Source organism: Cryptotermes secundus, unplaced genomic scaffold (genome assembly GCF_002891405.2).
Source record: "Cryptotermes secundus unplaced genomic scaffold, Csec_1.0 scaffold117, whole genome shotgun sequence".
NCBI lineage: Eukaryota > Metazoa > Arthropoda > Insecta > Blattodea > Kalotermitidae > Cryptotermes > Cryptotermes secundus.
This window is the reverse complement of record NW_019737981.1, coordinates 3,784,400-3,795,649: the sequence shown is the minus strand read 5'-3', so window position 1 is coordinate 3,795,649 and position 11,250 is coordinate 3,784,400. Positions and strand designations below refer to the sequence as shown.

At 36.7% G+C, this 11,250-nt stretch overlaps 1 protein-coding gene across 4 annotated transcripts in view; it reads right to left on the bottom strand.

Moving 5' to 3' along the window:
• The window catches only part of LOC111870568 (solute carrier organic anion transporter family member 74D), a 261,138-nt gene that overhangs the window by 3,506 nt on the left and 246,382 nt on the right, over positions 1 to 11,250 (bottom strand). For all 4 annotated transcript variants that reach the window (XM_023862954.2, XM_033753895.1, XM_023862955.2 and 1 more), the window contains 5 exons: positions 7,886 to 8,050; positions 6,900 to 7,025; positions 5,079 to 5,148; positions 4,099 to 4,249; positions 1,850 to 2,105 (listed from right to left, as the gene is read on the bottom strand). In XM_023862954.2, the coding sequence (XP_023718722.1) occupies positions 1,850 to 2,105; positions 4,099 to 4,249; positions 5,079 to 5,148; positions 6,900 to 7,025; positions 7,886 to 8,050 (768 nt within the window). The remainder of the gene's footprint in view (positions 1 to 1,849; positions 2,106 to 4,098; positions 4,250 to 5,078; positions 5,149 to 6,899; positions 7,026 to 7,885; positions 8,051 to 11,250) is intronic.

The window sequence follows — 11,250 nt, the reverse complement described above, 5'->3', positions numbered from 1 at the left end:
ATTGAATTGTGCATGTATATATGTATTGTATGATTTTTGACAAATTCCACATCCGGTAGGTCATCTGACTAACTCATGGATCTATGGAATGCTAGTTAGCTATGTATGTATATGTATGTATGTAATCTTCATTCCACCAATTGCTCCACAATCACCCTCACCTATCATCTGGGGCTGGTACAATAGGCCAGAAGTGGCCGCAGTACAAGGGACTTAGTCCCACCCCACTAGCAATAAAAAAATCTGCAAGAAAATTCAAATAGATCATCATCATCATTTCATTGAGGAAGGGCGTTACAGTGGGAACACAATGTGACAACCATTAACTTGAGACACAGAGATATTGGGTTTTCGGACTTTATCCATTGTTAACTTGAGAGATTAACAGAGTTTTCTGCACCTATTACAGTAATGGAATCTACATTTGCTATTATTCATCAGAAAATATCGCATGTTTAATATACTGCTTGTTTGCTGGGCATGGGATATTTCCAGAATGCAGAGTATGAGGAATTTTATACCTATCTACTTTTTCAAGTGTTGACACAGGTCACCTGCACACATGTAGTGCATTGAGTCTAAATGGACAAGTTTATGATGCAGTAAATACATTTTTTGGTGCATGTTTCCTTTTTACTGACAAATGCTTACAAAAATGATAAATCACATTGCTACTTTTCCTTATCAGACTATCAACAATACCTTTTTGGTAACTGTACAAATCTTTTATAACAATAGTTTCAAAATATTTAAGTTGGATGCTTAAGGACACTGACAGCATCAAGATTTTCAGGACTTCATTTACACGTTAAAAAGTACTGATGCCATCATCATGACTTTCAGTTGTAATGAGGAATATCTGAAGTTCTGAAAGTCACTGTATTCAACTGTTTAAATTTTCATTTTAATAGTTGTTTTAAATTACACGAAATAAATATTGCAGTGCAGGAGTCAAAGCTTTGCACTGGACTCAACTGGGTTACACAAATAACAGTATGTAAATAATTTTAATAACTTTTTAATGTTAAGTTCCTAAAATTAACACCTAAGTTTTGGATTTGGAGTCTGTACTAACTGCTGTGAAGAAAAGTCAATTTAAGTTCACACCAGCCATATGTAATCCATATTTTACACAAAACTCAAATCGAACTTCACGGATATTCTCAGAAATGTATAATTTTATAAAATGCTATCTAGTCAATCTGGTCATAGATGGCTGTAAAGTTGTTAGCCTTATGTACCGACCGCCCTTTATCCCCCACGAATATTCCTGGTACTCATTTCTGTTAGAGGCTGAGTCGACCCCAGGGCCATAGCGAGGCTGGAAGGATTGGGTTAATTGAAAACCCAGTGACATCGGGAACTGAACCCAATATCTTCCGACTTGTAGCATAGTGCCTCAACTAACCGTGCTACCACGTACCCCATAAAACATCTGTACATGAAATAAAATACAGAACTAATCAAGACCTACAATTTTAATACAGGGAATATTTCAATGTGGTGAATATTTAACAAAATAAAAGGGAAAATAATTTCTAGGTTGTATGAACTAGCTCTGCAGTGACATCTACTTGTATGTACATAAGACTGAACTGAACTCATTCACTAATTTAGCATAATCAATGTCTCCAGATTCTGTGTATACTATTTTGCTAGCTAATGTAGTTCTCTTCCACTTCAACGACGTTAGAAGGAACACTGCCACCTAGGTATATAGATTTTAATCTGAAGGCCAATGAGTTATGTTACAAAAACCCCTTTTGGGAAACAAGTGTACTCAAAATTGGAATTCACCTTTCAACTTGTGTTCACAAAATACCAAATAATTCCTATGTTAGGTACTTACCAAATAACCCAATAGCAAACTGTATGAGACCAAGGGCCATAGCCTTGTCCCTGGGGTCAACACATCGTAAAATCAACAGCATGCTTCCTACTTCAGATGTTGAATGGATGAAGACAAATATGGAGAAAAGGATGATGTACCAGATGAAATTATCACATTCCAGGTCACAGTAACCAATTGTTGCATTTGCTAAGGGCTCTTTTCCGATCTGTGATATGTTGGCACTGTTATTCTGCATACACAGGCATTCTGAATACTGAAACATTAGCATGAATGTAAAGTATCATTCTAAAGGAACAAACATTTGGAAGCATTTCTTTAATAAAGATGAACATTTATATTAGCTTTCAAAGGAAAACTTCTTGCAAGGACTAAAAACAATGCAGCCATAAGTTAGACAGCAATGATAATATGAAATTGCACAGGTTCCACGGTATATTTGGAACATTACAGAAAAGACTGCTTGGGAAAACTGGGAGAAAACTCTTCTTAAATTCTATGTTATCGCAATACCAGCTCTGAATCAGAATGATGAACTTTGACTGAAAGAAAAAAGTAGAATAGAAACAGCAGACAACAGCATCTAGATACTAGCTATACAGTCATATGGACATTGCAACTATAAGAGACAAAATAAGAACAGTTAATATTAATACACAAATAACAGAATATCAAATTAAATGGTAGGAACATTCAAGAATTCCCACACCCCAGAATTCTCCATGATTATCAGTCTAATGAATGTATAAGGGGTGGGCCTTCTGGTCCTTGCACCGCAACCACAGCGATCTATTGTGCCTTATTATCAATCTAACAAGTGAGGGGAAGGACAGACCTACCCATGGATGCAATGAGGAGATCTGTTTCAACACTTTTATGTTGCTGACTCAAGACATTGTACAGAACATTTATTCTGCACTCACTTCAGCCTGTTACAGTGCACAGATCCAACACAGAAAAATCACAGGCTTATCTAGAAATTCTACATATTCATATGTGTAGAAGAAGAAGAAGGAGGAGGAGGACGATTAGGAAGAGGACGAGAAAGAGAAGAAGGAGGAGAAGGAGAGTATCATTTTCTGGGTTGTAACTCCATGTAGTTCAGAGACAACCCAATCCTTGCTTGGCTTCCTAATTGACCCTAAAGATTGATATGCTCCTCTGCAATATCAGGCTTTCTCCAACCACCTGGAGTTACAAACCAGAAGGCTCTCTTTAATAGCCACTACTGTGCGAACCTCAATCCACAAGAAGAATAGTGTTTTTCTGACAGCATTCAATTACAAAATAAAGCTGTGACAATAAACTGACAAAGATTTGTACCAACAGGTTTGTTAATTTGAAAAATTACACAATATTTTTACATGATGCCTAAAAGTCTGAATTTTGGAGTTAGGAAAGCATCATGGGGGCATCCATGGCTGTGACTGTTGAGGGTGGTATTTTCTAATCAGTCCAATGCAATGCTATTATCAAGAGAGCCAGTGACACAAATCAAAATCATTAAGGATGAGCACCATTGAGAACAGAAGCATTAGGGACCATCCCCATTACTAGGGGGTGTAACCAAGCAATAAGTATCTGAGGATATAGCAGACTGGACAGATATGACATGTGCTGTAGGTATTTATAGATTTTGAAGAGTAGTAAAAGCAATGAAATAATATGTAGTTGAGAGTAATAAGCATTCAAACAATCCCATTATCAATACAAACCTTGTATCTTGTCAATGAACCGTGATATTTTATATTTTGTTCATTCTCATGACATCCCCATGATAGCGCATTCTCTAAAATGACGCTATGGGCTGGATGAGAGGTCTGACTAGCGGCAAAGGCACAGATTTCCCTTAGCGATCTTTCCCAGACAAGATTTTGGGCTCATTAAGCCTCCTTTCCTAGGGGTACCAGAGATCTTTTCCCTGTGGGTAGGGCAAATTGAATATAACAACAATCACTTACCTCTATCTAGTGTCACAGTCTTTAATTTCTAGAATACTACCTTCATATTCCTTACACGTCTTTTCCATAAAAATACATATATAACGCCTACACGCATACAAATATATACCACGTACCACTTAGTTACCTCCTTTTATTACTATGTATATGGGTATGTGTCATTAAAATTCTGGGAAATTAATTTGCATTACAGACTATGATTTTCAATAAAATCGTACTTTTCATAAACCCAGAAGTCTGTATCTATCAGAACTCATTTTTCCCATAAAGGACTGTGCCAGGACTCACCGACACTATTTTTCCATCTACTAAGGTTATATTCTGACATCCAGCATGGCAGGCAGAGAAGTATGTGCTTTTGTCTCGACCACATATTGGACTGAACTTATTCCTGTCACAATTGCAAGTTGCATTACAATCCAGCTCAAAAGTTGTCAATCTGGAATGAGAATTACGAGAAACTTTACAACATCAAAAAATATTGTGAAACTAAATGTTATATATCAGAAGCAAACCGCTAGATGGTGTGCACGCTAGTGATGAGCTTGGGATGGGACAGAACACAAGCAGATGGTATACACCACTATACATCCCAGCAGACAATTAAAAGGTTGCATTATATGATTCAACCTTTAAGCCAAGTACTGGCAAACATGCTTTTAGAAAAAAAAGCAATGGTTTTATGCATCGGTGTTTTTAATTAGTATACATGAGTAAAATATCGGTGGTTTCAACTGCAAGACAGCCACACTTACTGATGGCATTTAAAACCAGTTTTCTAGATTCTAGTAATTTTATTCTGAAGCATTTTTTGTGATATTTTTTAATTTGTATTTTATGTCTAATATTATTTTTTAGTGAAAGAACATGCAACTTAGTTGATGAGTATAAATAGCAGCGGCAGTTCCTCTAATCCCAAATATCCTACAAGGCCTTGGTCATGTCAACTGTGTGTCTCTCAGGAATGCAACCTTCAAGATTGACAAGGGATTGATTTGTTAAACAGGATCTAACAAAAACATGCTGCGAAGATGTGAACTGGGCTGAAATGATTCAAGACAAGGCCCAACTATAGGCTTTTGTGAACTTCTGAGTACCATAAAAGAAGGTCAGCTTCTAGACTGGTAGACCTTGTACCATGAAGAGAACATGAAAGCACAGTTTTGTGTTTCGAAATGTCAAAGCTCACTTCTATTGTCTTAACAAAGCTAATGCTAGCTATGTTTAAATTTAAAAATTCTAACAAACTTCATGATAACAATGCTCACCCTGAAGAAGTTGTATGCAGTCCAGCAAAATCCTTCATTGGACAGCCAATCAACATTAAGATTCCCATTCCTGTAGGAAAAACAAAACAAAATTTTATTCATGCCTTTATAACTTGCTGCTAATATGTGAATCTCAGCACCTTTTCATGAAAACATGTAGAATGAGTGCAGATAAAATTTACATCTATTTTCAACCAACTTTGTGGGAATGTTGGGTGATATGCTGGGACAGTCCATATAGTCCATGTAAAGTAATGGTATCCCAGTAGCAGGACATGGAGGCCTATAGGGTTGTGAGATATTGAGGTTCCAACATTTTCTAGACAATCAGTTCATAGGTGGCAGCAAGGTTGTCAGCCTTACGTGCCGGCTGCCCTTTACCCGCAAGAATATTCCAAGAATATTACCAGTTCTTCCCTTTGAAACATCAAAATATGGATTTCAGTCTGACCATAAATAACAAATCCTTACAGAAGGCTGAAAACACAAAATATCTAGGACTACAGCTAGATAACAAATTCAATTGGAGCCATCATATAGATAAAATAACAAATAAAGTAAAGAAAAATCAACATTGATAGAACGCCCGAGTGGAGTAACATGGGGATATTCCCAAGACATGCTAAATAAAACCTATGAAACCTATATCAAACCAGTGATAAAACATGGAAGTGAAGAGATAATAGCAGCCAATAATACAAGACTCAACAAACTTGAAGGAGCGCAAAACAATATATTAAGATCGATAACCAAAGCTGTTAAGACAACACCCATAGCAGCACTACAATTATATACACAAAACAACCCCATCACAGAAGAAATTTAAAAAACAAGGAGCAATAACATTCTTGAAAATGAAATTCATACCAGAGATAACATGGGTAAAACAAATACCACCATAACAAAAATTAAAAATGCAACCAGACATNTTCGATGCAGAAATAGAAGCAATACTATTTGCATTGGAACAACTAATTAGCAGACACAGCATGTTTAATAAAACGGTTCTGCTTGTGGATTCAAAAGCAGCCATACAAGCCATATCCTCAAACAAAGGAACTATCATGAGACAGATAATTGAAATAAAAAAACTAATAGAACTACTGAAAAACACAAAAAAAGATAATATACGTGTATTCAATGGATACCATCACATGTTGGCATCAATGAAAACGATATTGCCGATGAACTGGCAAAGAAAGGCACAAGACTGCATCACCAAAATAAAATCTTAAGTGCCCACACGCTAGCTAACAAATTCAAACCTAAAACAAGTAAAGAAATACTCCATCCCATCAACAAAGAACCATACAACAAGAAATGGTCAGAAATAGGAAAACTTTGGGAAATTAACCCAGAAAATAAGCTGTTGCAAATTTTCGATTGAATACAGGACATGACTTGCAGCACATCTTTGTAAGATAGGAATATATAACACAGAGGAATGTACTCTGTGGAACTTGCCAGGATCACCTATGGGAATAGGACACCTTATTCAATGCCCTAATCTTAACAAGGCGATGCAACAAAGCAAGAACTTGAGTGCTCTCTACTGGGAAGCAAGAAGCAAAATGGGTTAAACAATTAATTAATTTATTTATTAATTAAAATTTCTATGACAATTCCCATATGACAAGATTATATGTTTACTACATGTTGTAAACAAGTCATGAAGTTAGTAAGTCATGATCGAAAGAACTGTTCAGGGTCTCTAACCTTTCACCAAAGCATCAATCACAATCCTAATAGGAACACTGAAATAATAAAACAATACAACAAGCACATAAATTTATATATATGTACTGCTATTACCTCACTTACCAATAGCATAGACCACAGCAGTGAAGGCAATCCACGCAGCAACAAACCTTGCATTTGGCTTTACGCGTAAAATGAAGACCCCACTAATGATAATTCCAAGACCCATTACAAGAATTCCTCCTACTCCTGTTAGAAGAAAAATAAAGCATAACCATAAAAATTTCCAATGTTGTTGCTAATGAATCTCCAGTTATGGTGCTAACAAGCTTCCTAGTCTCTTCCAGGGTTGTATCACTTCTTTATATCTTTAATTTCATTTCTATTTATTTTATCATTTCCTTATTTTTGGCATCATTATATTTACAGACCAACTATAGTTTTCATATACAGAAAAGAGTGATGAATTTTTATGACAGAGCTTAAAACGCAATTTTATCTGTTACTTGAACTGGCTTGAAACCTTGTTTCTCACCTCAAAGGAAGATCATTAGATTGACAATGTGTGATAGAAAGGTGCTGAGGAGAATAGTTGGACTTATGAGAGTGAAAGTGAGGGAGAAAGGACAAAAATTGTATAATGAGAAGCTTCATAATGTTTATTCTTTATAATATTATTAGGGAGATCATATCAAGGGAGATGAGTTAAGGGGTTATAACAGATGCATTTCAGATATTAGAAATACATACAAAATTCTAAACAGAAGACTTGAATGGCAAAGATCATTTAGGGTTATAGCAATATATGACTTTATGGAAGAAAGGTGTGAGAATGTGGAATGGATTCATTGGACTCAGGATAAGAACAAGTGGTGTGAACTTGTAATGAGACTCCAGGTTCCATACAAGGCAGGGAATTTGTCAACCAGCTGAACGACTATCAATTTCTCAAGGACTTTTCCCTTGGAGTTATGGTTGGTTAATTAATGTTTATGCACTTTCAACCAGTTACATATTTTCCTGCTTCAATTATGTAATGGCTGATTCGACATGTGCACAGAGTTTGTATGTTAAAGGACCTGCAAGAAATATATGTTGACACACTTTACCTGATATCATATTCGCTGCATGGGCTGCAAGCCTGAACTGTGACTCCAGGTATTTGGGAAGAAACGTGTATAGGCCTGCTATTGGCAGAATGTGAAGGACGCTGCTTGCTGTTCGGAACATGAGAATGTCATTCTTCAGAAGCCGTTTCACAGCCTTTGGGAAATCTGTAATGATTTGGTACAGATCTAAGCAGTCACCAGAGGTTAAGATATGAAAATGAACACAAAGATCTTGACAGACACTAACAAACCTAGGAAAACTGACTGTTATGTTTATTTTGTGTACAAACATTTTTCATTTTTATTACTTTTTATGTACAATAGCTCAGTCAATAAAATGAATCACTGGCTTCTCTTTTTGTGGATAAAGTAATCAGATCCTTAGTGCCAAGATACAGAATTGATGAAGCTCCATTACTTAGACAAAGAACCGTATGAATGTATCATAAAATCGCAATATAAACATAATTAATAAATATTTAAAAAGATGTGGCAAAGATCAAGTATTTGGGAATGACTAAAATAATTCAGACTTGCATTCGTAATGAAAGTGAGAGCATAATTACATCTGTGGAAAGCTTGATACCAATAAATTCATAATCTTCTGCCTTCCCATATGCTATGTAAAAATGCACAGATGTGGAAAGTGAACAAAATTATAATTGTACCTTTAGTCTTATATGGAAATAAAATAGACTGTGTGTGTTTGAGAATCACGTGCTAAGAGGAATATTTTGATCTAAATTGAAGGAAGTGACAAGAAGTCAGAATGAATTATGTAATGAGGAGCTTCACAATTTGTACTCTTTGCCAAACATTATTACGATGATCAAGTCAGGATAGATGAGCTGGGTAGCATATATAACATGCATGGGAGAGAACAGAAATGAACAAAAAATTTTGATCAGAAAATCTGAAGGGAAGCGACCTCTCAGAAGACCTAGAAGTGGCTGGAAATGATAATATTAATATGGATTGTAAAGAAGTAGGGTGGGATGATGAGACTGTGATTCTTCTGGCTCAGAGCACAGTAAAGTTGCTGGTTCTTTTGAACAAAGTAATAAACCTTCCAGTTAAAAAAATTGTAAATTTATTGAGCAGCTGCACACCTATTAGCTTTTCAAGAAGGACTCCATTCCAGTGAATGAGTAGGTTACTTAGATGTACTTTATTTCTAGTTGAGAAGTTCAGTGTAGGTAATTATAGCATTTCCTCAATATTTGTAAAACATAAAGGCATTTGAATTCATATCCTTAATATATACATACAAAAGGAGAATGTCTATGATTGCTTGTGTGTGCTATTTGTGGGAAACAGCATTAACCATTTGCCATGACACATTACTCGATAACCTGTAGGCCTGTAAAGGAATGCAGGGGAAAAGCTGGGGAAGTTAATAACATAAAAGCTTATCTAATAAATTAAAAGGGTTCTGGTTGAACTGTCAACAGGTGTTACAAGAGTCATAAATAAACATGTTTAGGCGTGGCTGTGATAAAATTGTAGGCTGTTATTTCTAGAATATAATGTGAGGCAGCTGTAGTTCCAGCCATTGGAAAACCTGCGCAGTTTTACCACCCCAGGGAAGGATTTGGAGATGAAGATATTTTGAAAGACATGCAAAATAAATTACAAGAGCAAGAAATCTTTCAGATGTAACTTTACAAAAAGTTGCCCTAACCTTCATGTGATAGTAACAGGATGAAATTATGTCATATGGAGTTCTAAGTTGTCCTCAAAGTCTTCTTTCCAATTGCAGACTTCCAGACCAAAAAATCCTGGGGTTTTACTGTACTCACATTTTATTTTTGTAACAAGTTTATATTCAAATAATCAAATACAATTCAGCTCATGGGTTAATTTTCTTGGCCAGTATGTGCATAGCTATGGTGTCGAACCATATTTGAGTCAATTATTTTATTGCTTCCAATTGTATGTTCCGTTCCACCTTATCGTGGAGAGGGGGACTGCCCATCCCAGTGACCCTGACAGTTATGCTGATGGTAGCATAAGAACCTGGTAGGGCAACACATATCACACAGGTCAAAAAGTAAGGGCCAGCCAAAGTGTGGTCCCTGGTCCTCCAGGTTGCAGATAAAAATGGAGGAGGCCAAGGCCCACACCGGGTTGCAGCACAAGTAAAGAGAACAATGGTATGTGTACTAATTTTTACTGATGCTGTTGCCTTCAGTGTTATTAATATTGGTATTTCCTCTCCGGAAAAAAATTATTGTGAGGACTCATTTTGTCTATGTTAAATGTGTCGTATATAATCTCAAAGTTTCACAAAGTTGCCTAGTGTATATCTGTTGATACAGAAACAATACTTCGTATACAATTTACAGTGCGCTAATACTATTACAGTCTAACTTCGTACAAAATTTCATTTCTTTAGCACCAACGGGCCATTAGTTGTCGTTGTATAACTGAAAGATACATGATAATTTTCGCATGGTCACCATATTGTATGAAGTCCTCCAAAAGAACCCAACAATAAACGTCGAAATTGCTCCCACCTCGCAAGTTTCGTGCATCTGCCATCTTCTTATTTCTGGTTGTCATGAATTAAAGAATATGAGGTCGAAGCCGTTTCCAGTAACATGTTAGCACCAAATTTCGTGCAAATCGGCCAACTGAATAAAAAATTGTGAAGGACACACATGTAAGACAACAGGGTGATCTATCCCTTTCCTCCTTAAAGGGAGACACTTCATAAAAGGTATACAATGAATCTTACTATGATCACTGTGGTTTCTATTGGAATTTTCGATCCTTCCCTTAACAGGATGGGATAATACCTTGAATAGGAAACAATTACTTCCTCATATATCCATCTTAATTTGGAAATCACAGTTACCTTAACAAATCAAATCTTGCGATATATAAAGTCTGCAGTTGATACAGTGCTGTAAAACGGTGGGATAGCCAAGTAACCAGCCTGTCTTCTGACCCCTTGTGCCGCCAGCTCTATGTGCGAGTAGATGGTGCTGGTATTTGTATTCCTTGGACAACTCTATGTGTGGTGTCACTATTAATCTAGCCCAGCCAACCTTGATAGCCAAGGCCAGGAGAGTACACTGGCATTGTAGCAATGCCACCACAGTTCCCGAGACTGCAGGTTCAAACCTCATTCGGGCCAAGCCACCTATATACTGAGTTAGATCATACCTACATAGCTCAAGCGGTTAGTCGCTGGCTTCCAATCGCGGCGGCCCGGGTTCGATCGCAGGTCTGGTCAAGTGCGATTTGTGGTGGACAAAGAGGCGCTGGGGCAGGTTTTCTCCAAGTACTTCGGTTTCTTCTGCCAATCTTCATTCCACCAATTGCTCCACAATCACCCTCACTTATCATCTGGGGCTGGTACA